A 24,680-nucleotide genomic window follows, 5' to 3' on the forward strand; every position below is an offset into this window, starting at 1 on the left:
ATCCAAGAAGGGAAATTACAGTTTTACAGCAGCAAATACACACATAAAAACACAACACTCACATATCATATATAAACCACATAACACAACATGGGGTTGGTACAGAGGCAAGTTAACCTGTTACTGCCAGATAAATAAATAAATAAATATATACTAAAAGGCACTATTCCTACCCTGTCTGGTTAATAAATGGGATAAAATATATATATCACTGTGCCCCTGAAATTATAATGTGCAAATATTCATGTATAAAAGTGCAGTGAAGCTGTTTTATGGATTAAACTGCCTCGCCCTATTTGGTCCTCATTCCATCCGCGGAGTGAAACCCCGGGGAACCCTGAGTGCTGAGGCCGGCCTGCGCACCGCCGCGGAGGGACACGGCATCCGGAGAAGAAGCCTGTTGGTCGGCTCTACTTTCCCCCGTCATCAGTGGCGTGTGTTCCCGGAGCAGGTCGAAGAGTCTCCGCAGCTTCCAACCGTTCAGCCCGAACTACCGAGCGGTCCTCCCGTCCTCTGACCCGGGGCCAGGCCGAGCCGAGCCGTGCGAGCTGCCCGCGGCCGCGTCCACTCAGCACGTGCCCGTTGTCTGAGAGAGATTAACTCGTCTTGAGGATCTCGTGTCAGCTTGATAATAGTTCTCTGGTCATCAACTGTCAAGTTCGAAGTCATCCATTGTTTTGTTTTTAACCCTCCTCTTCGTCACCTCGCACGTTGACCCGGCTCCGGAGCTCGGAACCAGCCGAACAGCGACTCGTCTTCTGAGGAGAACCCGACTGACTGCATCGACATGGGGGTAAGAGCTCGGAGTTCCACTGTCAGCTGCTGGTACCGGGTCCGTACCGGTACCAGCCGGTCCGTTGGCGGGAGCGTGGAGCCGCAGACCCCCGGTGTTCCGGTGACACTGAGCCCGGGGGGGGGGGAGCGCTTGTGTCCGGTTTCACTTTATCTGCGTGTTGAATTGTGATGTCTGTCATTTGTCACGTTTTTAAAAACAACGCTTCTTCGTGTGGTGGTACCGGAGACTAACAGGGGACTTACCGGAGACTAACCGGGGACTAACCGGGGACTTACCGGGGACGGAGGAGGGGGGGGCGGTCATCACCTGGACACCGCCGCCCCTCTTCTCTCCCTCGCGGGGAACTTGCGCCAGATTTGAGTCGCGACTCCCGCCGGTGCAGGGTGGTAACGCGTTACATTCCCCACGTTACTCATCCAGCCTGTTTTTCAGATTAAATCACATTTTGCTTTGTTTGTTTTCTGCATAATCTCGAGCTGGACACTCACACACGCACACACACACACACACACACATCCACGCCACTCGAGTTCCACATCATCCAGAGCCAACACCTTCATCCAGTGAAGAGCCAGGCTGTTTCCAGCTGATGTGCTTCAGGATGAGCAGGAACATGAGCTGCCTCATTCACACTAATCAGAAATACAGCTGCAGACATCTGTAGCTGCAGAGGATGGAGGGAGTCCACAGCCAGGAAGATCTGCATGTATTAGTCACACAAACAGAAACGATGATGATGATGATGATGATGATGATGATGGTTCATAATGTGCAGGTGAAATGTGTGATGTGCCGTGGAACATGAAACCTGCTGCTGGTGAAAACCTGCAGCATGCAGGATGAGACACACTGCAGGATGAGACACACACACACACAGACACAAACACAACGTGTGTGTGTCTGTGTGTGTGTGTGTCTCATCCTCACAACACACAGCAGCTGACAGAGAGAGAATGTCTGAGATGATTCGGATTCATGTGGAAAATCCACACAGGGTGGAGGGGGGGGGGGGGTGTCTGTGTTTTTGGTGCACTTGTATTCAAACGTTACATAATGCGACAGCCCGGCGTGTGGCTGATGGAGCTGGAGCTCGGTGAGGATACAGAGGACGAGTGCATCAAAATGGTTCCTCAGCTGCTCTGTGGTCCATCCCCTCCTCAATCCCCTCTCTCTGAACAAAATGTATCTTCCCCCCCCCCACCCCCCCCGGCAGTCTCTCAAAAAAAACCAGTGAGCTGTCAGGTCACCAAGGACATCCTGTTCCAGCCGTTCAATTTAGAATCCATGATGTGAATTCTACTGATAAATCCCTGTGATATCATTATGAGTTCATATCCAGGGTCCACACTAACGCTGCTTAATGGAAGTGGAGCTCTCCTGCAGCACGTCTATTACCTGACAGTGTTTGTATCATTAAGTTTTCACTGTAAGATCAACACGTACTGCTGGGTGACTGTAGCTCCATCCCTTCAATAGTGTCATGGTCCATCCCTGCTAATGAGGGTGAAGGGCAGGGGTTACTCAGGAGGGGAGGGGGGGGGGGGGGGGGGGAGGTTGGCATGAGAGAGCATCGAGGCAGAGTCGTGGAAAACGCCGGCGCTCTGTCACACAACTCCGACTAGTGCGTCAAAGAGTGGAGGAGGAGGAGGAGGAGGAGGAGGGTGGTGCGTTGGTGAGTGGAAACTCCCATGATCCGGCTGGATGGCGTAAGAGGAGTGGGTGAAACTGGCTAAGCGGCGGGCGGGGGGGGGGACATAATCTGAGGGACGTTCGGTTGACAAGCGAACGGGGGCCATTTGATCCGGGGCGATCAATAGTTAGAGGATGTAGCTGCAGGAGACAACGATCGGTTGGTGAAAGGACGGACGACAGAGACGAAGAGAAGGTCAGACACTTCAGGACTCAGACGGAGAACGAGAGGCCGCGTACAGAGGACGAGTGGCCGAGACGGTGTGAGTTACTGTGAACGCCGGTGGCAGGGAGACTGGTGCTGGGAAACACAGCGAGAGATGCCTCAGTGGTGAGTCACCTTGAGAAGGGTGAACACCGGGAGAGGTGGAGGAATGTGAGGAGGGAGCATGAGACGCTGCTTGATAGTGAGAGATGGACCGAGAGAGAGGGAATGGAGTCTGGGTGGGAACTGAGATGGACACTGAGATAGAGATGGAAAAGAAGAGATATCCAAGGATGAATGCCCCTGCCGATATCCCACAATGCACCAGGTGCGAAAGCTTCAGAGGGACAGCCAATGGCAGCGGAGGAAGGAGGGTGCGTGGTGTGTGTGAGGCGTCTGATCCAGGCGCCATGAAGCTGATGGTTCCCTCGCTCTTGACTTAATGGGATCTCTTCACTGTAGTGCCCCATTTCACTCCTGATAATAATTAGTCCTGAACTGACACTAAAACAAGTGCACATACTCAGTCACACGCCAGGAGATGAGGATGTGAAGACACAAAGCACTTTATACGGTAAATTATGGTTATGAATAAATTCAATCTATCACAAACGTTTGTGCAGATTGCATTTTTCAAATATAAAGGACGCGGTCAGTTGTGTAGCAGCCGGTACATGACTTATTGAAAACACAGTCCATCAATCTACTGTGGCGTGAGAAGTGCAGTCCACTTTCTCATTTCATATCACCACTGAGAAGTCACTGCAGTTTATTTAGTAAAAACAATAAGCTGTATTTATTTAACAATAAAAGTTACAAAGTGGTTGAAACTTGGTGAAAACTTAAGACCCAGGACTTAAATAATACAGAAAATAACCTTTAATAACACTAAGATAATAAAACAGACAACACACACGGGTGTGTACACGTGTTGATGCTCGTAGTCACACGATATATGTTCTCATGGTCACGGACTCTGTTAGATAATTGTTTCAGTCAATATCTCATCAGTGCAGACCCCCCCCCCCCCCCCCCCCCCCCCCCCGTCCCTCCCTGTCCCTCACTAGTTTCCGTGTGGGGGAGATAACCTGAATCCATACTCCTGCTAATCACTGATCGGGGGGGTTTCTAACGTCAGCGGCTCTGTTATCTTTAAACGGAACAGACACTGACTCACTGGAGGTGTCACTGACTTCCAGAGTCACAGAGCGTTATTCCAGTCTTACATAACAAACCTTCACATTCAGTGAAATCATCAAAAAAAACACTGACTGCAATTATTCAGATGGGCCCAGTGGATTGGATGTTGCTAGGAGACCTAACATTTCCCGTTTATCAGGGCACTGGGAATCGACGCCGTCAATCAAACCCCATCGACAGCTGCCATCTTCTATCACACTCTCACAGCAGGAGGTGACACTCTGACAAATGACAGAACAGAATCTGCTTTATTGGAAATGTTCCCCGACAACCTCAGAGGCGTCTGCTGCACAAACATTTCCCGCAAATCCCGAACTGAGCTCCTGTCCCCCTGTGGCATTTCACTGGAAACGCACACATACTAAAAACCAGTGTCGTCATCACCAGTGAGTCTTCTCCCTGAGTGTGTCTGAGGCCGGCTCCTCCTGATTAAACCAAGGTGCAGATGAGTAGATCAGGGCCGACAGAGCAGGGAAGCAGATGGGCGGCCTGGAGGCAGGAGAATGTAAACAAAGTGAGAGGGTGAAGGGAGGGAGGACCCCTCTTACTGCCAGTGTGTGTCTGTGTGTGTGTGTGTGTGTGTGTCGTGTGCCAGTCAGACTGTCCTTCAGTGTTTTCTAGGTCGGTCTGGCCACTGATCTGTGTGATAATCCATTTCTTTGTGTGTGTGATCCATAAAGTGTGTCGCTCTTTGGTCACTGGAGCGTCGTCGTATATTGTTGAAAAACAAGCCAAACACAAAATGGCTGGAGGCTCGACACAGTTTTCTCTGCCACCGTCACGTGAAAGGACACGTAGCATGACCTAAATAAGCATCAACTAAAAACAAATTAATAAAACTCTAAATCTCAGAGATCCTGGAGATTAATGCTGTTGTTTCTCATCACAGCTCATTTATAGATGCTCCGCCCTCTGTGTGATCTCCAGACACTTTGATGTGAATCTAACTGAGATGTGTGCGTTGTGCCTAATCTGTGCATTTTAATTACTAATTATCGTAATGTTTGACTTTACTCATGGTCATAGGCTTCACTGATAAAACGTCCCTGGTTGATGTCTGAAAGGTGACCAGTGATTTCAGCAGATGAAATCAGACCTGTGGGGTCCGGCGTGGGGTCGGCTGGATGTGGAATACGAGAGGGACAGGGCAGACAGAGCAGACAGGGCAGACAGGGAAGACAGAGCAGACAGGGCAGACAGGGCAGACAGAGCAGACAGGGCAGACAGGGCAGACAGAGCAGACAGAGCTGACAGGGCAGACAGAGCAGACAGGGCAGACAGAGCAGACAGGGCAGACAGAGCAGACAGGGCAGACAGGGCAGACAGAGCTGACGAGGCAGACAGAGCAGACAGAGCAGACAGAGCTGACAGAGCAGACAGGGCAGATGGCTCATGTTCAGCATCTACAATCTGTCCAGTAGCTCAGTGGGTAACATCTGGATGCTGCTGAAACTTCCTCAGGTTTTACAGCCTGAGATCAGGGGTCGTGCTCTAGAGCAAAGGAAATGATTTGCATGAAAACATCCTCCATATTTATTCAGTTTAGTTATGAATACAGCTTATTAGTGACAGCGAAAGCGACATATTGTGTTGTACTTTATTGATACTTTATGTAATTCAGTACAACATGTGTCAGCCTTTCTCCAAAGGTTTGACTCTGTGACTGTATATTTGCTCTAGATTGATTCAGAAATGTCTTAAAGTCACATTTAGTCTATGAAATTAGAATTGGTGAAGGGATGCTGCTCTTAATTATTAGGAGCTGGTTTTCTTCTTTTCATTTTTGATTTCTTCACCTTGCTCGTGTTTCTGTCATCCAGCTATTGAATCGTCAATATGATTATAGGTTTGTCTGTACCTCATCTTGGTTGGTTAACAATTCAGCAAGTGATTCATGACCATTGAATATTGTTGAATGAGAGGCTGGGAATGAAAAGACGGGAGAAAAAGAAAGAGAGAGAGTGATGGAGAAGGGATTATTATCGTTCACTAGGTTAATCTGTGAGTGTAGTAAACAGCAGTAATCTGATGGTCCGCTACTGGCCGGGGAAGCGCCTCCTAACAGATGGCACCACACACACACACACACAAACACACACACACAAACATGATCCGGTGCATGCAGATTCACAATGGCACACTCACAACATCTCTGGACACATCATGCCACTTACAAACACTTTGATTTACACCTATATACACATTTTACATATGCTCGTACTCTGACGTCAATCAGATTCACAGATTTGTGGACATAAGAGGATGTAGTAAAGTCTGGCGGTCTGCTTGGCCGTCATCAAGCCATCTCTCAGCCAGCTTTTCATAGAGCGAGGGGAAAAAAACAGACGGTAAACAGAATAAAACAGCCATCGAATCAGGGTTAGGGTTCACACTAATCCGTGTTGGAGCTTTCCTAAAATAAGTCTTCTCTCCCTTCTCATCGAGCAGGTTCAAACAGCAGCTAGGGCTCAATAGGAGTATTTCCACAGAGCGATGGTACTGAGTAGCATCGTGGTGAACATCTGCCTGGTGAACGAGGTTCAGGTCCCAGTGTGTCCCCAGTAGAAAGGACGTTTGGCTGGAGGCTGTGAAAACGCTTCCAGCCAAACGTCAGCGGAGTTCAGGCTCAAAGTGAAATTCAGCTGAGCGTCATGAGGTTAAACAAGCTGCTTTAAATTCTCCAGATTTCCTCCAGCAGTGGATTCATTTAATTAACCACACTCCACTTTATTCATTTAGCCTCCTAAACCCAATTAGTGTGCAATAAATTGTCTCATTGTTTCTTTGCCTCTAAAAACACGCTCGTCTGTGGTTTTACGGTCGAACCATCATTTTTGAATGGCCGCCATGTTTTACTACGTTTTGTTGTTCCTTTGGTCTCATTGTAAAAATTTGCTATTGAATCAAAGAAAATATTTTGATAGCTTTTGTACATTACTTGATGCAGGTGTGATCGATTTTCTGTGAGATGTTGAGATGTTTTGCTAAACCGAGCAGCCGGCTGACTTTCTATCTCTTTGCTTGAAACCCTCAGGATGAAAGTATAAATAATATGACAGGACTGAACTGATTGATGTTGTGTTTGTGTGTTGACAGTATGGACGGTCGGACAGCTACCGCGTGGCCACCACGACGGATAAGGATGAGAAGGAGTCACCCAAGAAGAAGGGAGCCAAGGACATGGATGACCTCAAGAAGGAAGTTCCCATCGTGAGTAAACACCTCCTGCTTCCTGGCCTCACTGACATGTCCTGCAAACAAAAACCTTCCTCTAGAACCTGCTGGGTCAAACCCTGGAGTGGTTAAGAATCTCATTTCAGTTCCAAGCAGACCTGATGGTCTTTACGGAGAGAACATCCCAAAGTCTTGAAGTCCCAGTGGACAGTGAGGAGATCAGTGATAGTAAACCCTGGCCTCGCTCCAGCATCCAGAGAGCTGTGATCCAGTCCCCCTCTTTGAAAAGCAGATTGTTGAACAGCTCAATGTTTTTGAATTGATCTCATAATTGATCTCTCTGTTTTTCATTCACTGTAGACGGAACACAGAATGTCTGTTGAGGAGTGCTGCAGGAAGTACAACACTGACATCGTGCAGGTGAGTGCATGACTCAGCACTTTCTGATTGATGTGGATATCCCTGTCTGATTGGGAGTTAGACAAATCTCTTTATTCCCTCCTCCCTCTTCTCCTCCTCTCCCTCCCCTCCGTTGCTCTCAGGGTTTGACCAATGCCAAGGCAGCAGAGTACCTGATCAAGGACGGCCCCAACGCCCTGACTCCACCCCCCACCACCCCAGAGTGGGTCAAGTTCTGTCGCCAGCTGTTCGGCGGCTTCTCCATCCTGCTGTGGATCGGTGCCATCCTCTGCTTCCTGGCCTACGCCATCCAGGCGGCCACGGAGGATGAGCCCGCTGGGGATAACGTAAGTGCAAGGCTGCAGTGGATGGATGTTAACAAAATGACTCAGTCCAGATAAAGAAGTGAAGACATTAGAATTTGTTTTGAAACCTATACACCAGCGAACGATCAAACATCCTGAGGGAGGTTTGTGAAGAAGCTGTGAATCGCTGCTCGTGTGTTTGCTCGCGTTCCTTCAGCACATCACTGTATAAAAACAATGTGCTGAGTCACTCCTCCTCCGGGATGAAGCTGTGTCAGTGATAATGTCATCTGTTTGTGCGAATAACGCCCGCCGACCCATCGTTGATTGACAGACACCATCCTCTCAGTGTCATTCTGGGCCGACCAGAGGGAGCCTGCCACTCCTGGTTGGTAGCGGCTGGGCGAGAGAAGGGCGTTCATGGGTCAGCTCTGTTTCTGCCAGGTCAGAGCGCAGAGCGGAGCCGGGGACTGAGGCTGAGAGGATCTGACACTCACAGTGTGAAGGGACTAAACACTTGGTCCCGACCCCAGGGGAGGTGAAGCCCTGATGGGGATGAGTCGCCCTCACTCACTGTATCATACACACAGTATTTAAGAATCACACTCTGATAAACAGCTGCAGCTGTGTCACATGGTGCAGGACATAGATGAGAGTCCTCCACAGGGAGAGTATTCAGTCCAGAGGATTTAGACCCTCTAATGGTGACATGTTAAAACATAGAAGATATAAGAGCCGAGTCATAAAACAGCTAACAGATCTCACGTGATACGTTTTTAGATAAAGGAGAAGTCACCTAATTACTTTCTGTATTAAATGTGAAATTCTCATCTTCCTTTCTTCCTCTTCTGTCCATCTCCCCCCATGCAGTTGTATTTGGGAATCGTGCTGTCGGCTGTCGTCATCATCACCGGCTGCTTCTCCTACTTCCAGGAAGCTAAGAGCTCTAAGATCATGGAGTCCTTTAAGAACATGGTGCCTCAGGTACCCGACACCACAATATTCTGTATTCTATATATTATATTACATTTGCTTCTAACCATAGCTGAGGATTTTTACAAAAATTACATACTTTCTTTATGAATCTGAAAGCTTCATTCATTATTATATCACAGCTTTCATACTATTCTTCTATCTTCTTTATTAATAATGTTTTACACTGACGTTCCTCTTCTTTACAGAAGTTGGGGTTATTTTTGGAAAGAGGCTTCAACTTTATTTTAGCTGACTTTGCTTCTTCTGCTTTTTCTTTTAAACAAAACAAGAAGAAGTTTATTTGTTGTGCCCTTTAAAAACATTCTCTCTCTCCCTCTGATTCTCTTTCTGTCTCTCTCTCTCTCTCTTTTCTTCCCTCTGTTCCCAGCAAGCCCTGGTGATCCGTGAGGGAGAGAAGATGCAGATCAATGCCGAGCAGGTGGTGGCAGGAGACCTGGTGGAGGTGAAGGGAGGAGACAGGATCCCTGCTGACCTGCGCATCATCTCCTCCCACGGCTGCAAGGTGAGCCACCACCACAGACACCCTCCTGTAATTAAACAGAAACTCCTCTCAGCGCCTAACAGGCCTTTGTGTGATGTCTCTCCAGAGCATCACGTTCCTCAACACTTTAATCAGATTTAGTGCCGTTTAATTAGAAAATGTGAAAGTGTGGGTGCACAGTGGACGTCAGTAGGTGTCAGGAGCATCGGGTTTAATATGAGAACAGTTTATGTCCACTCTCTCTTAAATCCTCTCGTGTTGGTTGATAAATATTTAACTGCATCCAGCTCTTTGTTTTCACATTACAGCAACATAATAATGTTTAATTCAACCTGTAAAATAACACAGCTTGTAAACAGGAAACCTCGATCTCTCCACTGCTGCTGCTCCAAGCTCTGGATCAACACTCGATCTCACAGATTCTCAGTGTTTCCACCTGTTTCCATATTATATGAATATAATGAATTGGACGTAGTCTCGTAACACTCACCATCACTGGGTCAAATCCCCGTCTCCTGCTCTGTCCAGGTGGACAACTCGTCCCTGACTGGTGAGTCAGAGCCCCAGACCAGGTCACCTGACTGTACCCATGACAACCCACTGGAAACCCGCAACATCGCCTTTTTCTCCACAAACTGTGTCGAGGGTGAGTTCACCATCAGCCACCATCCTTATCTTTATCATTACCACCATATTCACCGTGTACAGGGTGAGGGTTGGTCCACTCTGCCTCTCTGGTAGAAGCACGTCTTATGTGTGTGTCTGTGTGTGTACTCACTCACATGGCTGCGAGTGTATGTTTGTATTGTTCCGGTTCAGTTGAGTCCGATTGAACGGCAAACAGAGACAGAGCCACACGTCGGCGTTTATCGTCGGCTGCGGTCAAAGTGTTGGGTGAGATGACGGAGCAGTTTGTGACATCACAGGAGCCCAGTGCCTCGAAGTGTGACCTCGATTGACCAGGTTCCTGTTTCCTCTCCTGCTCAGGGCCTCGTGGCACTGGAGCTTCAACTTGCTCCGTGCTGCTCACAACGGCAGATCGGAGCAGAACTAAATGTGGCGCCCTCTCATGGATGTATTGCTACATTACATTAATACACCAACACTTACACCATCACTGCTCAGGGAAACCGAAGTGTCTTTTCCTTGTTTCTGTAGTTGATGAAGACGTGTGTTACTAACTAAACTCTGCGCCCTCTCTCCCTCTCCAGGAACCGCTCGTGGTATTGTCGTGTGCACTGGGGATCGAACAGTGATGGGCCGCATCGCCACCCTCACCTCGGGCCTGGAGACTGGCAAGGTGACGTGTTCATTATTATTTGTTTTACGATATTGGTCTTTTGTGTCATTTGCAAGTCCAACAGTGGTGGAATGTAACAAAGTATTTTTACTTTACGTTACTGTACTTAAGTAAATTTGTATGTATCTTTGTCTTAAGTAAAAATAATAGTGCAGAGTTATATATCTGCATTCTTTATTAAAATGGCACAGCCTAGACATTGAGAGACAACCCATTGGGTGAGTACTTTTACTTTTAATACTTAAAGTAAATTTAAAAGTAAGCACTTTTTACTTTTACTTAAGTAGGATTGTTGATTTAGTACTTAAACTTTTACTTAAGTATGTATTTTCCTGGGTACTTGTACTTTTACTTAACTACTAAACTTCAGTAATTCCTCCATCACTGAAGTCCAATAATTAAGGTTGTTAACTTTTTTGTGTTTGTGGAGCCTGTTGTCGTCATCCAGTTGCAAATTAATTTGTCAATTCTTTCAGGGACCTTTAGGAGCTGCCAATCTCTAAAGTCAAATGCCTGAAGTTTCATATCAACAAGTATCAAGACAGAGAAACTTCATCTTCTTCAGTCAATCTAATCCTCCTCTTCTTCTCCTCAGACACCCATTGCCAAGGAGATCGAGCACTTCATCCAGATCATCACGGGCGTGGCCGTCTTCCTCGGCGTGAGCTTCTTCATCCTGTCCATCGTCCTGGGCTACTCCTGGCTGGAAGCCGTCATCTTCCTCATCGGCATCATCGTGGCTAACGTACCTGAGGGGCTGCTGGCCACAGTCACTGTGAGTTGACGGAGAAATAAGGGATTTGTGAGATGATAGTTAGGGAAAGATAGGTTTTGATGAATTTAATATTTTATTGTGTGTGTCTGTCTCTGTTAGAAGTTTGTTGTTCTTCCTTCAAGCTGTAATTTTCACTTGTGTTATTTGTGTCTGTGTTTTTATGTTATTTTTGTGGAGTTTTTCTACTCAATTGTTTGCGCAGACTTGGGTCAAACACTTTTTTCACGTACAAAGTCAAAATAAAACTATTAGAGAAAAGAGAAATGTATTGAGATCAGATTCATAGATATTAACACTTGAATCAAAATCCTGGATCTGCTTGAATTGAATCCGCTCTAGTGTTACTTTCTTTCTTGACCCACAACTCCTCCTTCCACCAGAAGAAACTCGGCTCAGTAGTTTTTCCATATTCCAGCTCAGAAACAATGAAAACGTGTAAATGTATTTCTCATGTCAAATGTCATCTGTCAGATTCCCTGAGAAGTTTCACCCATGTCTGGTTGTGTCTTTCCTTTGTGTGTGTGTTGTTCTAAGTACAGTATGTGTCTTATATTGTGTTGTGTACAGTGTGTCGACTTCTCTCTTGTCGTGCTTTTCTCGGTGCTTGTGTGTTTTCTGTGATATGTGATGTTGCAGTGGATCCATTTGGGCATTTGTGTGTTTGTATATTGTTGTGCTTTCAACATTCTCTCTGTGCGAGTATCAGCTGTCGTGGTCCAGGTGTTGTACTGTCTCTGTTTGTGTATCTCTCTTTTCCATCTCTTTTCTCTCTCTCTCTCTCTCCCAAGGCACATGCCCCATGTGTGTTTGTGTGTTTCTGATTCTCTCTCCCTCCATTGTCTCTGTATGTCTCTCTCCCTCTTCTCCAGGCCACTCACGGTGCCGTCTGCAATGACAACGGCTAGCTAATGTAATGACATCAGGCTAATGAGTTAGCGTTATGAGGTCCAGCCTCTGCTTGGCCTTGGCTAGTACTGTTCTTGCCGAACGTGGCATGATGACGTAATGCACCGCTGCTCTGCTTCACCGCTTCACTCGGCCGTGCCTCATGTTCTCTCTGCATGTGGGTGTCGGCCTGTGGTTTATTTTGGGGTAGATGTTTTTGGTGCATTTTGCTGTAGAAAGACTTTTGACGAGCAGGATAAACATCTCCAGGTGTTCAGGTGGTTTAGTTTGTGGTTGTGGTTAATTGTTTGAAAATCATTATGACACTGATTCTTCTGCTCATTGGCAGAACATCTGCCCTGGAGATGTTCATCTGTGTTGTTAGTTTACCAAATGAAGTAGAAGCTAATTATTTTTTCTCTCTCTCCGTTAACTTTCTGTCCTTATGTTTTGCGGTGTTTGTCGATAACCTTGTTTCTTCCTGTCTGTCCTCTCGTCCTCATTGTCTCTACTCTCCTCTCTCCTTCCTGTCTCGTCTGCCGTGCCTCTCCTCTCTCAGGTGTGTCTGACTCTGACCGCTAAACGAATGGCGCGTAAGAACTGCCTGGTGAAGAACCTGGAGGCCGTGGAAACTCTTGGCTCCACCTCCACCATCTGCTCAGACAAGACGGGGACACTGACCCAGAACAGGATGACCGTGGCCCACATGTGGTTCGACAACCAGATCCACGAGGCCGACACCACCGAGGACCAGTCTGGTGAGGCTCTCTCTCTCTCCTGCTCTCATGCAGCTTCTATTAAAGTCCTGTCTTACTGCTAAAGGATTTCTGCTTTATTGCTGATCGGTCTTAAACATTGAACGTGTTCTCTGATCGGTTAAATCAATTTGACGATTGGTTGAGACACAGCTGAATCACTTTTTCTTTCCTTCTCTAGGCTCCTCCTTCGATAAGAGCTCCCTCACATGGTCGTCTCTGGCCCGAGTCGCTGCCCTGTGTAACCGCGCTGTGTTCAAGGCGGCTCAGGACGCTTTGCCCATCCTGAAGCGCGATGTGGCCGGAGATGCTTCGGAGTCGGCCCTGCTGAAATGCATTGAGCTGTCGTGTGGCTCAGTGAAGATCATGAGGGAAAAGAACAAGAAGGTGGCTGAGATCCCCTTCAACTCCACCAACAAGTATCAGGTTCGTCCGCCCGGTTTATTTCCAGCTGGAAAACAAATGCATGTGATCACAAACTTAAACATGTGGAAAGTTACGATACTGACTCTTTTTGATATGTTCCTGTCAGCTGTCGATTCACGACACAGCGGAGGGAGAAAGTGAGAGCAGCTACCTGCTGGTGATGAAGGGAGCTCCAGAAAGGATCCTCGACCGCTGCTCTACCATCATGGTGCAAGGCAAGGAGCAGCCCATGGATGATGAGATGAAGGAGGCGTTCCAGAACGCCTATTTGGAGCTGGGAGGACTGGGAGAGAGAGTACTGGGTAAGGACAACAGAAGATGGGAAAACATTGGGGAAATAACTTAAGGTCATAGTTTGGAAATTTGGAATGAAGTTAATTATAAAGTTCTAATATATTCTGTATCTGCATTCTATTGTGTCTTCCTGTAGGTTTGTTTCATCCTCACTTCGTTCCTCTTCCCTGATTCCTCCAGGTTTCTGCCACGTGTTCATGTCCGAGGAGAAGTATCCTAAAGGTTTCGCCTTCGACACCGACGACGTCAACTTCCAGACGGACAACCTTTGCTTCGTGGGCCTCATGTCCATGATCGACCCCCCCCGCGCCGCCGTGCCCGACGCCGTGGGCAAATGTCGCTCCGCCGGCATCAAGGTGGGCACTTTCAGAATCTGACATTTAAACGACTTGAAGAGCAGACAGTGCATCCAGCTGAATGTGAAGTCTGTGGAGGACCATCTGCCACAAGAGTCATTTCTCCACAACTTCACTCTCTGTTCCTCCCATCTTTCCTCTTACACATTCCTGTTTAATTCCCCACCCTCTTTATGGTGTTCCGCCACAGGTCATTATGGTGACTGGAGACCACCCAATCACAGCCAAGGCCATTGCTAAGGGTGTCGGCATCATCTCTGAGGGCAACGAGACGGTGGAAGATATCGCTGCTCGCCTCAACATCCCCGTGGCCCAGGTCAACCCCAGGTGAGACAGGGAACTCAAAACAAGACAGGTGGTCGAGTAGCTTCACTTGCACCGTAAAGATTCGCCTGAAGAACATCGTGTTTTTAGGATGTTTATGTTAATTGGACATAGTTGAGTGATTTGCTTTGTCTTTGACGTTCTAGAGACGCCAAGGCCTGTGTGATCCACGGCACAGATCTGAAAGACCTCTCTCAGGACCAGATGGACGACATCTTGAGGAACCACACAGAGATCGTCTTTGCCAGAACCTCCCCGCAGCAGAAGCTCATCATTGTAGAGGGCTGCCAGAGACTGGTACTGAACTGCACACACACTCACTCACAGATCGACTCAAGTGCATTTACATGTGGTAAAAAGGAATCCAGGGTTTTAGCATTTGAATCAAAACATTTCCTCTGTGTGGCCTCCTTCTTCTCAGGGAGCCATCGTGGCTGTGACCGGAGACGGAGTGAACGACTCTCCTGCCCTGAAGAAGGCTGACATCGGGGTTGCAATGGGAATCTCCGGCTCAGACGTGTCCAAACAAGCCGCAGACATGATTCTGCTGGACGACAACTTTGCCTCCATTGTCACAGGAGTAGAAGAAGGTGAAGGAGAAACCAGCGGAGGGACGGGGGGAGGAAGGAGGGAGAAGAGGTGGAGGGAGGATGTTTGAGTTCAAGAGTTAGAAGACCTGAAACCACAGTCATGGTTTCTTTTTTGTGTTTAACAAAATGAATAGTTGGTACAGTGAAGAAAACCATGTAATGAAAAGTCAAATATATGAAACTGGGATCATTCCTGGGTCCTTTCATTCCTGCTTGTTCATGTGTCTTTTTGCTGACTCACTGTTTCCTGTGTCACGTCAGGCCGTCTCATCTTTGACAACCTGAAGAAGTCCATCGCCTACACTCTGACCAGCAACATCCCAGAGATCACCCCCTTCCTGTTCTTCATCCTGGTCAACATCCCTCTGCCTCTGGGCACCATCACCATCCTCTGCATCGACCTGGGAACTGACATGGTGACTAAAACAAACACACACATGACCGGGCAGCAGCACAGTGACACACCAGACACACACACACACACATTGAAATAAAACCACTGATGTTTATTTATAATTTGCCAGATTTAAATACAGCACAAAGAGTTTGATCTGAGTGTAACTGTGCAAAACATGAGTCAGACTGAGCACTGAGGTCGAGGTGGAAACAGAAAGGTCCCTGTGCATGAGGACAGTGGGCGGAAGTGTGGGACCTCTCCTGAGAAGAAGAGATCCAGTCATCCCCCTTTCAAATAAGTGGATCAGGGAATTTGGAGTATTTTCCTCATTTGTTCACGTTTCTAGGAAATAGAAATGATCATGTCCACAAATATCCAAATTCTGTTCAGCTGCTTAGCAAACTCAGCATGATGAAAATAATAAATGATAATCCACGTGAAGTCACCACTGATCCTCGCCCCTGTGTCTCCGCCCCTCAGGTCCCGGCCATCTCTCTGGCCTACGAAGCAGCAGAGAGCGACATCATGAAGCGTCAGCCCAGGAACCCACAGAGAGACAAGCTGGTGAACGAGAGACTCATCAGCATCGCGTACGGACAGATCGGTACGAGCCGCGTCTTCTGTCCGATGTGCTGCGTGTAGACATGGAAGACATCAACCAGATTAGTGGACGGGACACTCTTCACAAAGTTACTGTTCACGGATCAATGATCAATCCGTGTGTTTCTGCAGGAATGATTCAAGCTCTCGGTGGATTCTTCGCCTACTTCGTCATCATGGCTGAAAACGGTTTCCTGCCGTCTGTGCTCGTGGGCATCCGACTCAACTGGGACGACCGCTCCACCAACGACCTGGAGGACAGCTACGGACAGCAATGGGTACGAGGGACCTGAGACCCGAGTGATACATAAACTCACTTTGCTTCCAAACGATTTCTAACTCCATGAAGTGAATCCACCAGTAAAATCAGACGAGGGAGATGATCTAAACGTCATGTGTTCTGTGCTCTCCTCCTCCTCCTCCTCCTCCTCCTCCTCCTCCACGCAGACCTATGAGCAGCGTAAGATCGTGGAGTTCACCTGCCACACAGCCTTCTTCGTCAGTATCGTGGTGGTGCAGTGGGCCGACGTCATCATCTGCAAGACCAGACGTAACTCAGTGTTCCAGCAGGGCATGAAGTGAGTCCCCAGTCATCTCACCGGGACTTTCTACATCTGGATAACAACTGTGGAACATGTGTTACTGGTTATTGATGTTTATAAAAGTGAACGTCTGCTCTTGATCTAGCTAAACAAACACATTGTCCTATTCTATCACATTAAAAACATGTGATATTCTGAAGTTTAGTATCAAGCTTGAATCTCAGTTTAGAAGAACTCACGTTGCTTCAGTTGTTGCAGTTCCCCCGAGCTGCCACTAGATGTCCCTTGAAAGTCAGTTTGACTCGTGCACCTTTAGTTTCTGGACCTGATCTCCAGCCTGTTTGCTCTTCTCCCTCCATCTCGTTCTGTTTCTCCATCCGTCAGTTCTTTAATTCAGAAGTGAACGTAGAAAGAAGCTGAATCTTTAAAGATGTGAAGAGATGAAGTCTTTTGAGTTCCAGGCTATTGATCCCTTTAATGTGGACTCCTCCTGTTACTCTCTCTTATCAGCATCTCTTGCTCATCTCACTTTGTCTGATTTCCTCTTTCTTGCAGGAATAAGATTTTGATCTTCGGCCTGTTTGAGGAAACAGCGCTGGCTGCGTTCCTGTCCTACTGCCCTGGGATGGACGTGGCTCTGAGGATGTACCCACTCAAGTAAGTCCCTTCACAAAACCATCATTCTCATTGTGTTTGTATCTATTCAGGACCAATGAGTGTGCTCCCTCTCTAAGTCTCATCTCAGTTAGATTAGTCTGTGGATGAGAATCACAGAACAGACCTGTGAACTGTTCTGATCCCGCCTCTCGTCCTCTCTCAGGCCCAGCTGGTGGTTCATTGCGTTCCCGTACAGTTTCCTCATCTTTGTTTACGATGAGATCCGAAAACTCATCCTCCGCCGAAACCCCGGAGGTACGATCGCACACACACACACACACACACACACACACACACACACACACACACACACACAACTCATCCAATCTCAACAAACTTCAGTGTAACTTCATGGATTTGTAGTTTATCACATGGAAAGCATTATTCTATCATCTTCCTGAACTAGACAGTAACACCTCACCGGCTGGCCCATTCCCCTGATTCTCATCACATGACAGGACATGTAGTTTCAAATGGATCTGATGAGGTCATGTTGTTCGTGAGCGAGTGAAATGTTCCATAGTTAACTTTCCTCTTTCTCTTGTTTCCTTCTTCCTCTCTCGTCTTCACCTCTGCAGGCTGGGTGGAAAAAGAGACGTACTATTAAATCATCAGAGCATCAGTCACGCCTCACTTCACCCCCCCCCCCTCCTGAGATCATTGCTCCTCTATCTCCCTCTCTTCCTCCGTCCCTTCCTTCCTTCCCTCCACAAATCTCTCCTCCCCCCCGAGATACTCACACTGTCCAAGAAAACGATGTTTACTCTCCATCCTGTTCCTCCTCTGCATCCTCACGTCCTTAAGAAACAAACAAAAACCACCGAACGCCAAGAAGACGAGGACCAACGACAGAGGAGTAGGGGGGGGTGTATGTCCTCCCTGTCCTCTCTGTCCGTCCATTCCCCTTTTTATCTTCTGTTCAGTCCAAACAGCATTGATCTGCCTGTAACACTGTTTGTGCCGGTGCTTGTTTCTACACTGTTGTGTTTTTTTTAAACTAAAGTTGTTCAGCCAGATTCAGCTCCAGCTCTGATCACTGCCATGTTCTGCCACTTCTCCTCCTGGTCTCCTCCTCTGGTTCTACTGACTCACTGCCAATCTTCGTCTACTGCCATCCTCCTTCCCTCCCTCCTCTTCCTACTTCCCCCTCCTGCCTTCTGACTCCTCTTCCTACTCCTTCCTCTCTCCTCCTTCCCTCCCTCCTCTTCCTACTTCCCCCTCCTGCCTCCTGACTCCTCTTCTTATTCCTCCCTCCTGCCTCCTGACTCCTCTTCCTACTCCCCCCTCTCTCCTCCCCCCCTGCCTCCTCTTCTTATTCCTCTCTCCTCCCCCTCTGCCTCCTCTTCCTACTCCTCCCTCCTGCCTCCTGACTCCTCTTCCTACTCCCCCCTCTCTCCTCCCCCCCTGCCTCCTCTTCTTATTCCTCTCTCCTCCCCCTCTGCCTCCTCTTCCTACTCCTCCCTCCTGCCTCCTGACTCCTCTTCCTACTCCCCCCTCTCTCCTCCCCCCCTGCCTCCTCTTCTTATTCCTCTCTCCTCCCTCCTGCCTCCTCTTCCTACTCCTCCCTCCTGCCTCCTGACTCCTCTTCCTACTCCTCCCTCTCTCCTCCCTCCTGCCTCCTCTTCTTACTCCTTCCTCCCTCCCTCCTGCCTCCTCTTCTTATTCCTCCCTCCTGCCCCCTGACTCCTCTTCCTACTCCTCCCTCTCTCCTCCCTCCTGCCTCCTCTTCTTACTCCTTCCTCCCTCCCTCCTGCCTCCTCTTCTTATTCCTCCCTCCTGCCCCCTGACTCCTCTTCCTACTCCTCCCTCTCTCCTCCCTCCTGACTCCTCTTCTTCCTCCTTCCTCCCTTCCTCCTGCCTCCTCTTCCTTCTCCTCTTCTTCTTTCTCCTGCCCCATCAAAAAATGTCACTCACTCTGACTCTCCCTCTTCTTCCTCTTATGTGTGTTTTTTTTTTCTGCTTGCGTTGTTGTTGTTGTTGTTGTTTTTTAAAAAGATGAATTGTTCTAAAAAGTTTGCTGTTGTTGTTTTTTAAGTTTGGAGTGGGTCAGCCCACTGTCGCTCCCTCTTCTTCCTCCTCCTCCCCTCTTGCTCTCTTCTTTCTCTCTTTCACCCATCCTATACCCCCCCCCCCCCCCCCCGCCTGTCCCTGGTCGTCTGTCTGTTTGTGAACACCTTGTAAAACCTCTGTCCTTGTAAACTTCTACTTTCACCTCCTGCCTCCTCTCTCTCTCCCCCCCACCCGACCTCACCCTGTTAAAGAAAATACAATCTGTCTGTGTCCTCGGAAAAAGAGATTTCTCTCCAAATTTCAACTGAAATGAAATAAACCAGGAGGATCTCTCTTTCTTCACTTTGGTCTCCAGTTGGTTTTTGTGTTGAGTTTTGTCAGAAAATGGAAATAAATGCTGTGAACAACTCTTACTCACTCCGGTGGAGTCGAGTCGTGTGTTTTCTACCTCGTCCATGAAAAGGTTCACACGTCACAAGTTGTTCAGTGGAAACGACTCAGTCACAGTTTATCAAGAGTCAGATGAAGAAGATGAAGAAGATGAAGAAGACTCAATGAGGACGTCCACGGACTCAACAGGTACAAGAGACAGGTTTCAGGAACATTAGCAAAGTAACTGAAAAACTATTTTTCCTTTAACTTCTCCAAAGGAAGAAGACACACGTGACACACGACTCTGACATCATCACCTGATGTGCACTTACATTGTGTTGCAGTAAATTGTCTTTAGATGATAATCAACAAGAGGATGTGGCTGGAAAGTGAATCTGCTGCATTTAAAGCAAATTATGAAAATATCAGTTTTCAAAGGCCCCAGATTCTCTTACCTGCCTCTTTGATACAAGAGGTTTTAAATTTACTTTAAACGAGTTATTGTTTATATTTTTATTAAATTTCCTACAAATCAGCAGCATTGAGTTTTTTGCTAATTGATTAATTTTACTGCTGCATTATTGACCATTAGTGCGTCACTCTGTGTTATCTTTGCCGCCCCCTGGTGGCTGGCTGCAGTAAAGTGACAAACAAAAATAGTACATCTAATTTTTCTCAAAGGTGGTTTCTGTCATTTGAGGTTTTTCTCATCAAAATTATATTTGTTATCATATTTACTTCAGATTAACTTACTGAATATTTATCAATGTAGTAGTTGAACTTGTGACGTCGTCTTTACCTTTACAGCAAATCTCAAAACAGCCTTTGACTTTCATGCTGCTACATGTGTGTGTTTGTGTGTCTGTGTGTGCACCCTGACTGCAAGGGTGTCCATGTTTCATGAATACTATTACAAGGCTCACAGAGCAAATGAGTGCTGCCCACTTGACACACACACACACAGACACACACACTTCTAACCCAGGGATATAGGTCACCTCTTTATTCAGTTCATCGTTTCCCTCTTTCCTGTTTCTTTCTCTTCACCTTTTTAATAACAACTGTTTTTTCATTCACTATTATTAAACACTGATCCATTCACTTTCTGATGGAACAAATCATATTAGTTTGAAGCCTCTGGAGTTTCCTTACTGAATATCACAGCGGCTGAATATATACAGAGAAGCAACAGTTACCATCAAGAGGACACGTTCGTTAAAAGAGACCAGGACACAAAGCTTTACCCTCTGAGAGGCAGAACCAGGCTCAGGGACCTTCTTCAGTCTGTGGTGGGAGTATTGATGGTGATGCTCTAGTCTAGGTTATCACAGATTGTATAAATAAAGATGGACGACGTCTCTCCACTTCCTCTCACTGCTCACAAATCGAACCCAAAACATCCCAGATACCAGAGAGACCACGGTATCAAAGACCTGTGTGTTTAATTTAACTGAACATGTGATGTGTTGCTTTGGATGCTGAGGCTCCTGGGTCGAGGGGCGAGGTGGACCCTGTTCAAATAAATATTGAATGAGTCAAATAAATTCATACACACACACACAAACACACACACACACACACAAACACACACACACTCCCGCTTCTTATCAACCACACTAAAACATCTTTCCTCTGAAACACACACACTTTCTCTCACTCTCTCAGTCCCTTCCTTCCTACTACCTCGTTCAAGACACACATACACACACACACACACACACACAGACACACACACACACACCTTCTCTCAATCTTCTACCCGATTACACCCGCACACTAAAACCCCTTTTTGAACACCTCCCCTACACACTCATCTCCTACCTTCCCTTAAACCCTTTTTCGTTTCCTCAGACACACACACACTTACAGACACACACATATATACACACTCTCTTTTTGTCATCCACGAACAGCCGCCCCTCCATTGCCCCCCCCCCCCCCCCCCCCCCCCGTAATCTGGCTGGCCCGTGGCCTCCTCTCTCTCGCTCCACTGTTCTGTGTGATAGAATATCGATCGGTTTGCCTCGGCTCGGCGTGGAGCAGGAGGAGGGGGGGCAGCTGTAGGGCTATAGGGTGTGTGTCTGTGTGTGTTTGTGTGTGTGTTTGAGGGGGGGGGGGGGCATTGGTCAGACATGCTCCAAGGTTGTTACCACAGCAACAGCAGGATGGGTCAGAGGGTTACCATGACGCCTAGGTCGCAGGGTCAGGGGGAGGGTCCTGGAGGGCTGTGTGTGTGTGTGTGTCAGTCTGTGTGTGTGTGTGTGTCTGTGTGTGTGTTAATAGGCAGAGGGGGGGCGGCGGGAGGAGAGAGGTGTCCAGTCCTCCTATATTGGGTGTGTTAATAATGAATGGTTTTGTATGTAGTCGCTCCGTCCATCTGTCTCTCTCTCTCTCTCTCTCTCTCTCTCTCTCTCTCTCTCTCTCTCTTCCTGTGTGTGTGTGTGTGTGTGTGTGTGTTTGTGTTGAGGACGAGCGGCGACATTTTGTTATTCATTGTTTTTCACGTATAAAAAAAATAAACCTCTACAAAGCAACAAACAGAACCATCAGAGAACGATTCGTGTTTCACACAACGTTTCCTTGTGTTCGACACAATCACAAAAAAGCAAACAAATGTGTGTTGGCTTTTTTTGAATTTCACATCTTCTATTAAAAAATAAATCTTTTATATTTTAGTAAAAATATGTCATTTATAAAACACTGAATTATTTTTTATTAGTATTTCATCAGCAGCATCAAACGTTGCATTTTGGATTTAATGTGAGTGAAATAAAATAAAGGTGATTTTTCTTTAAATGTGACGACGCAGCAGTTTGCTATCATTTCATCAACTGGTTGATTTAAAAGAATCAAAGAAGAAGATCATTAAAATAATTATGTGTTTTTTTTTAACATTACAACAAATTCACTCTTCAAGAGCAAAGTGTAAATTCCAGACACATTTCTGAGGTCACGTCTCAGAGGTCACGTCTCTGAGTCTCTGAGTCTCTGAGGTCACGTCTCTGAGTCTCTGAGTCTGAGTCTCTGAGTCTCTGAGGCCACAGTGAGAAGACACAGTGACTTCAATGGAACGTGTTGGACGAGGGAAGAGACTGTTTTCACTTTGTGATCGTCCAACCAACAACAAGACATTAACCTCTGCAGCTGAGGGACTAGACGGAGGACAGATCCAGGACAGTTCCATGTCAACAAGTTTTTCCATATTTGATATTTGGGGCTTTTAAGAAACTTCATCATCAAACACGAGTCTTCAAAAATATCAGAAACTGGAGCTGAACCTCTGACGTTGGATCAGAAGACACTTGGAAAGCTTCTCACATGTAGAATCAGATCATCCTGGTGCAGGTGACGCTGAAGCCTCCTCGCGTGAGTTTCCGGTCGTGCACCTCACGTGTTTCCGGTCGTGCACCTCCCGGAGCTCCTTCCTCCTCGGGCAGAGATGAAGCTTCAGTGTTTAGAGAAGTGAGAAGCTTCTGAGGCTGAGAATCTAAATTCAGCTCCAGCTTCACTTATCTGCTCAGAAGCACCTGAGCACCAAGGTTCCTTTTTTTTCCAGATTTTAAGCCACTGGGCCAAATGGGATCTGAGAGTCACGAGGCGTCCGTGCAAAGCCAATCTCCCAGACCCCCCCCCCCCCCTCCGGGTTATCACACAGGCCCCGTGCAGCTTGGACGGCTGCGTGCGTGTGACTGATTTCAGATGCATGTCGCTGACGCTGCTCCTGCTCCGTGTGTGTGTGTGTGTTTGTGTTTAAGAGAAACTTCCAGCACACGCACAGATCCAGGGTCAGCAGATGACACGGAGCTTCAGCACGGATCTCCGGCGTCACGGCTCGGCTCGGCTCGGTTCCCCGTTAACTCGTGGGAATATCAAATGATGCTGTCGAGAAAAGAGAAGAAGAAACAGATTCACACACATATCTGTAAAATCATGTGTAACAATAACTGTGGAAAAATATAGTTTGTGTTGATAGAACAGGATTCATAGGATATAAGGTGTATTTATAACAAAATATTAAATATAAAAGATCATAGTAAGCAGAGGATCAATTACCAAATAATAGAAATTGATAGAAATTGTCATTTTTCAAGCAGACATTTTAAAGAAATTTGAAAATAAATTGTCTCTCTCTTTTCTGGCATTTTAGAGCCCAAACAATAAATCAACATGGATTCAATTCAAATGATATAGAGAAATACTTTTCTGTAAAATGCCAGAAAAACGTTTCCATTTTTTATACTTATTATACATTTTTGCTTGAAAAATCTGAATCTGAATTTGGTTAAATTTGTAAAGTGGGTTTAAACATACAAGGAATGTGTTGTGGTTCAGTTGGTAAATATACAAAATAGAGAAACGGTTTAAAAAGATATCTTTAAAATGAACCATAGATATTTACAACTTTCCATGATTCAAATCGTTGTTGAACTCCCAGAATTTTTCTGGCATTTTAATTGAATAAAAAATAAATTGATTAGTCAATAACATCGATGTGAGATCGATTGATTGAGAATAATGAATTGTTAGTTGCAGCTCAGGTGGAATCAAGAAGAAACAGATTGTGAGATTCAGATTCTGAGCAGAGACGAGCTGGATTTAATCTTCCACTCCTGAGATGAGGCTGATGAGGAAGAGGAGGAAGAGGAGGAAGAGGAGGAAGAGGAGGAAGAGGAGGAAGAGGAGCTCCAGGACTTCGATGAACGTGGCCGTCTTCTCCACCTTGGGCCTGAGTTGGGCCGCAGTTCACGCATCTGTCCACACGGTGGTGCTCGATGCACAACCGTGTCAGAAACGGCCTGCGTGCAGCAGAGAAACAAGCTGCAGCTCAATCAACGTGTTTCAATACGAGTCAGTTAAAACACGTGAATCTGAAGATGTGATGTGAAGTTTGAATGTTTTATGATGAAGGACCAGAGGACATGTCCCCCCCCCCCCCCCCCCCCCCCCCTCTGGACCACATGTGGAACATCTGTCTCCTCCTCCCCGACCTCCTGCTGCAGCATCTTCTCTCAACTGCACGTGGGTCCAGATGTTTCCTCTCCATCTCTGCTCGAGCTCTTCCGGGTTCGGACCATTTCCTCTTTGACCTCACGAGGGAGAGGAGAAGTGTTGATTCTGGAGTTTTGGAACTTTGAGCTTTAATTTCAGGATT

At 46.9% G+C, this 24,680-nt stretch overlaps 1 protein-coding gene across 1 annotated transcript; it reads left to right on the forward strand.

The window, feature by feature from the left end:
• The first annotated feature begins 408 nt into the window (after window positions 1–408).
• Window positions 409–19,510, forward strand: atp1a3a (ATPase Na+/K+ transporting subunit alpha 3a). The gene is made up of 23 exons (XM_062409884.1): window positions 409–793; window positions 6,987–7,100; window positions 7,425–7,484; window positions 7,607–7,810; window positions 8,639–8,752; window positions 9,132–9,266; window positions 9,774–9,891; window positions 10,457–10,545; window positions 11,141–11,320; window positions 12,765–12,963; window positions 13,142–13,386; window positions 13,493–13,688; window positions 13,861–14,036; window positions 14,227–14,363; window positions 14,507–14,657; window positions 14,782–14,950; window positions 15,212–15,366; window positions 15,828–15,951; window positions 16,080–16,225; window positions 16,395–16,525; window positions 17,045–17,146; window positions 17,310–17,401; window positions 17,725–19,510. The coding sequence occupies exons 1-23, from the start codon at window positions 788–790 to the stop codon at window positions 17,751–17,753; spliced, it is 3,072 nt and encodes a 1,023-aa protein (XP_062265868.1). The 5' UTR covers window positions 409–787; the 3' UTR covers window positions 17,754–19,510.
• Window positions 19,511–24,680: the final 5,170 nt, after the last annotated feature.

This window comes from Platichthys flesus, chromosome 17 (assembly GCF_949316205.1).
Source record: "Platichthys flesus chromosome 17, fPlaFle2.1, whole genome shotgun sequence".
NCBI classification, from domain to species: domain Eukaryota; kingdom Metazoa; phylum Chordata; class Actinopteri; order Pleuronectiformes; family Pleuronectidae; genus Platichthys; species Platichthys flesus.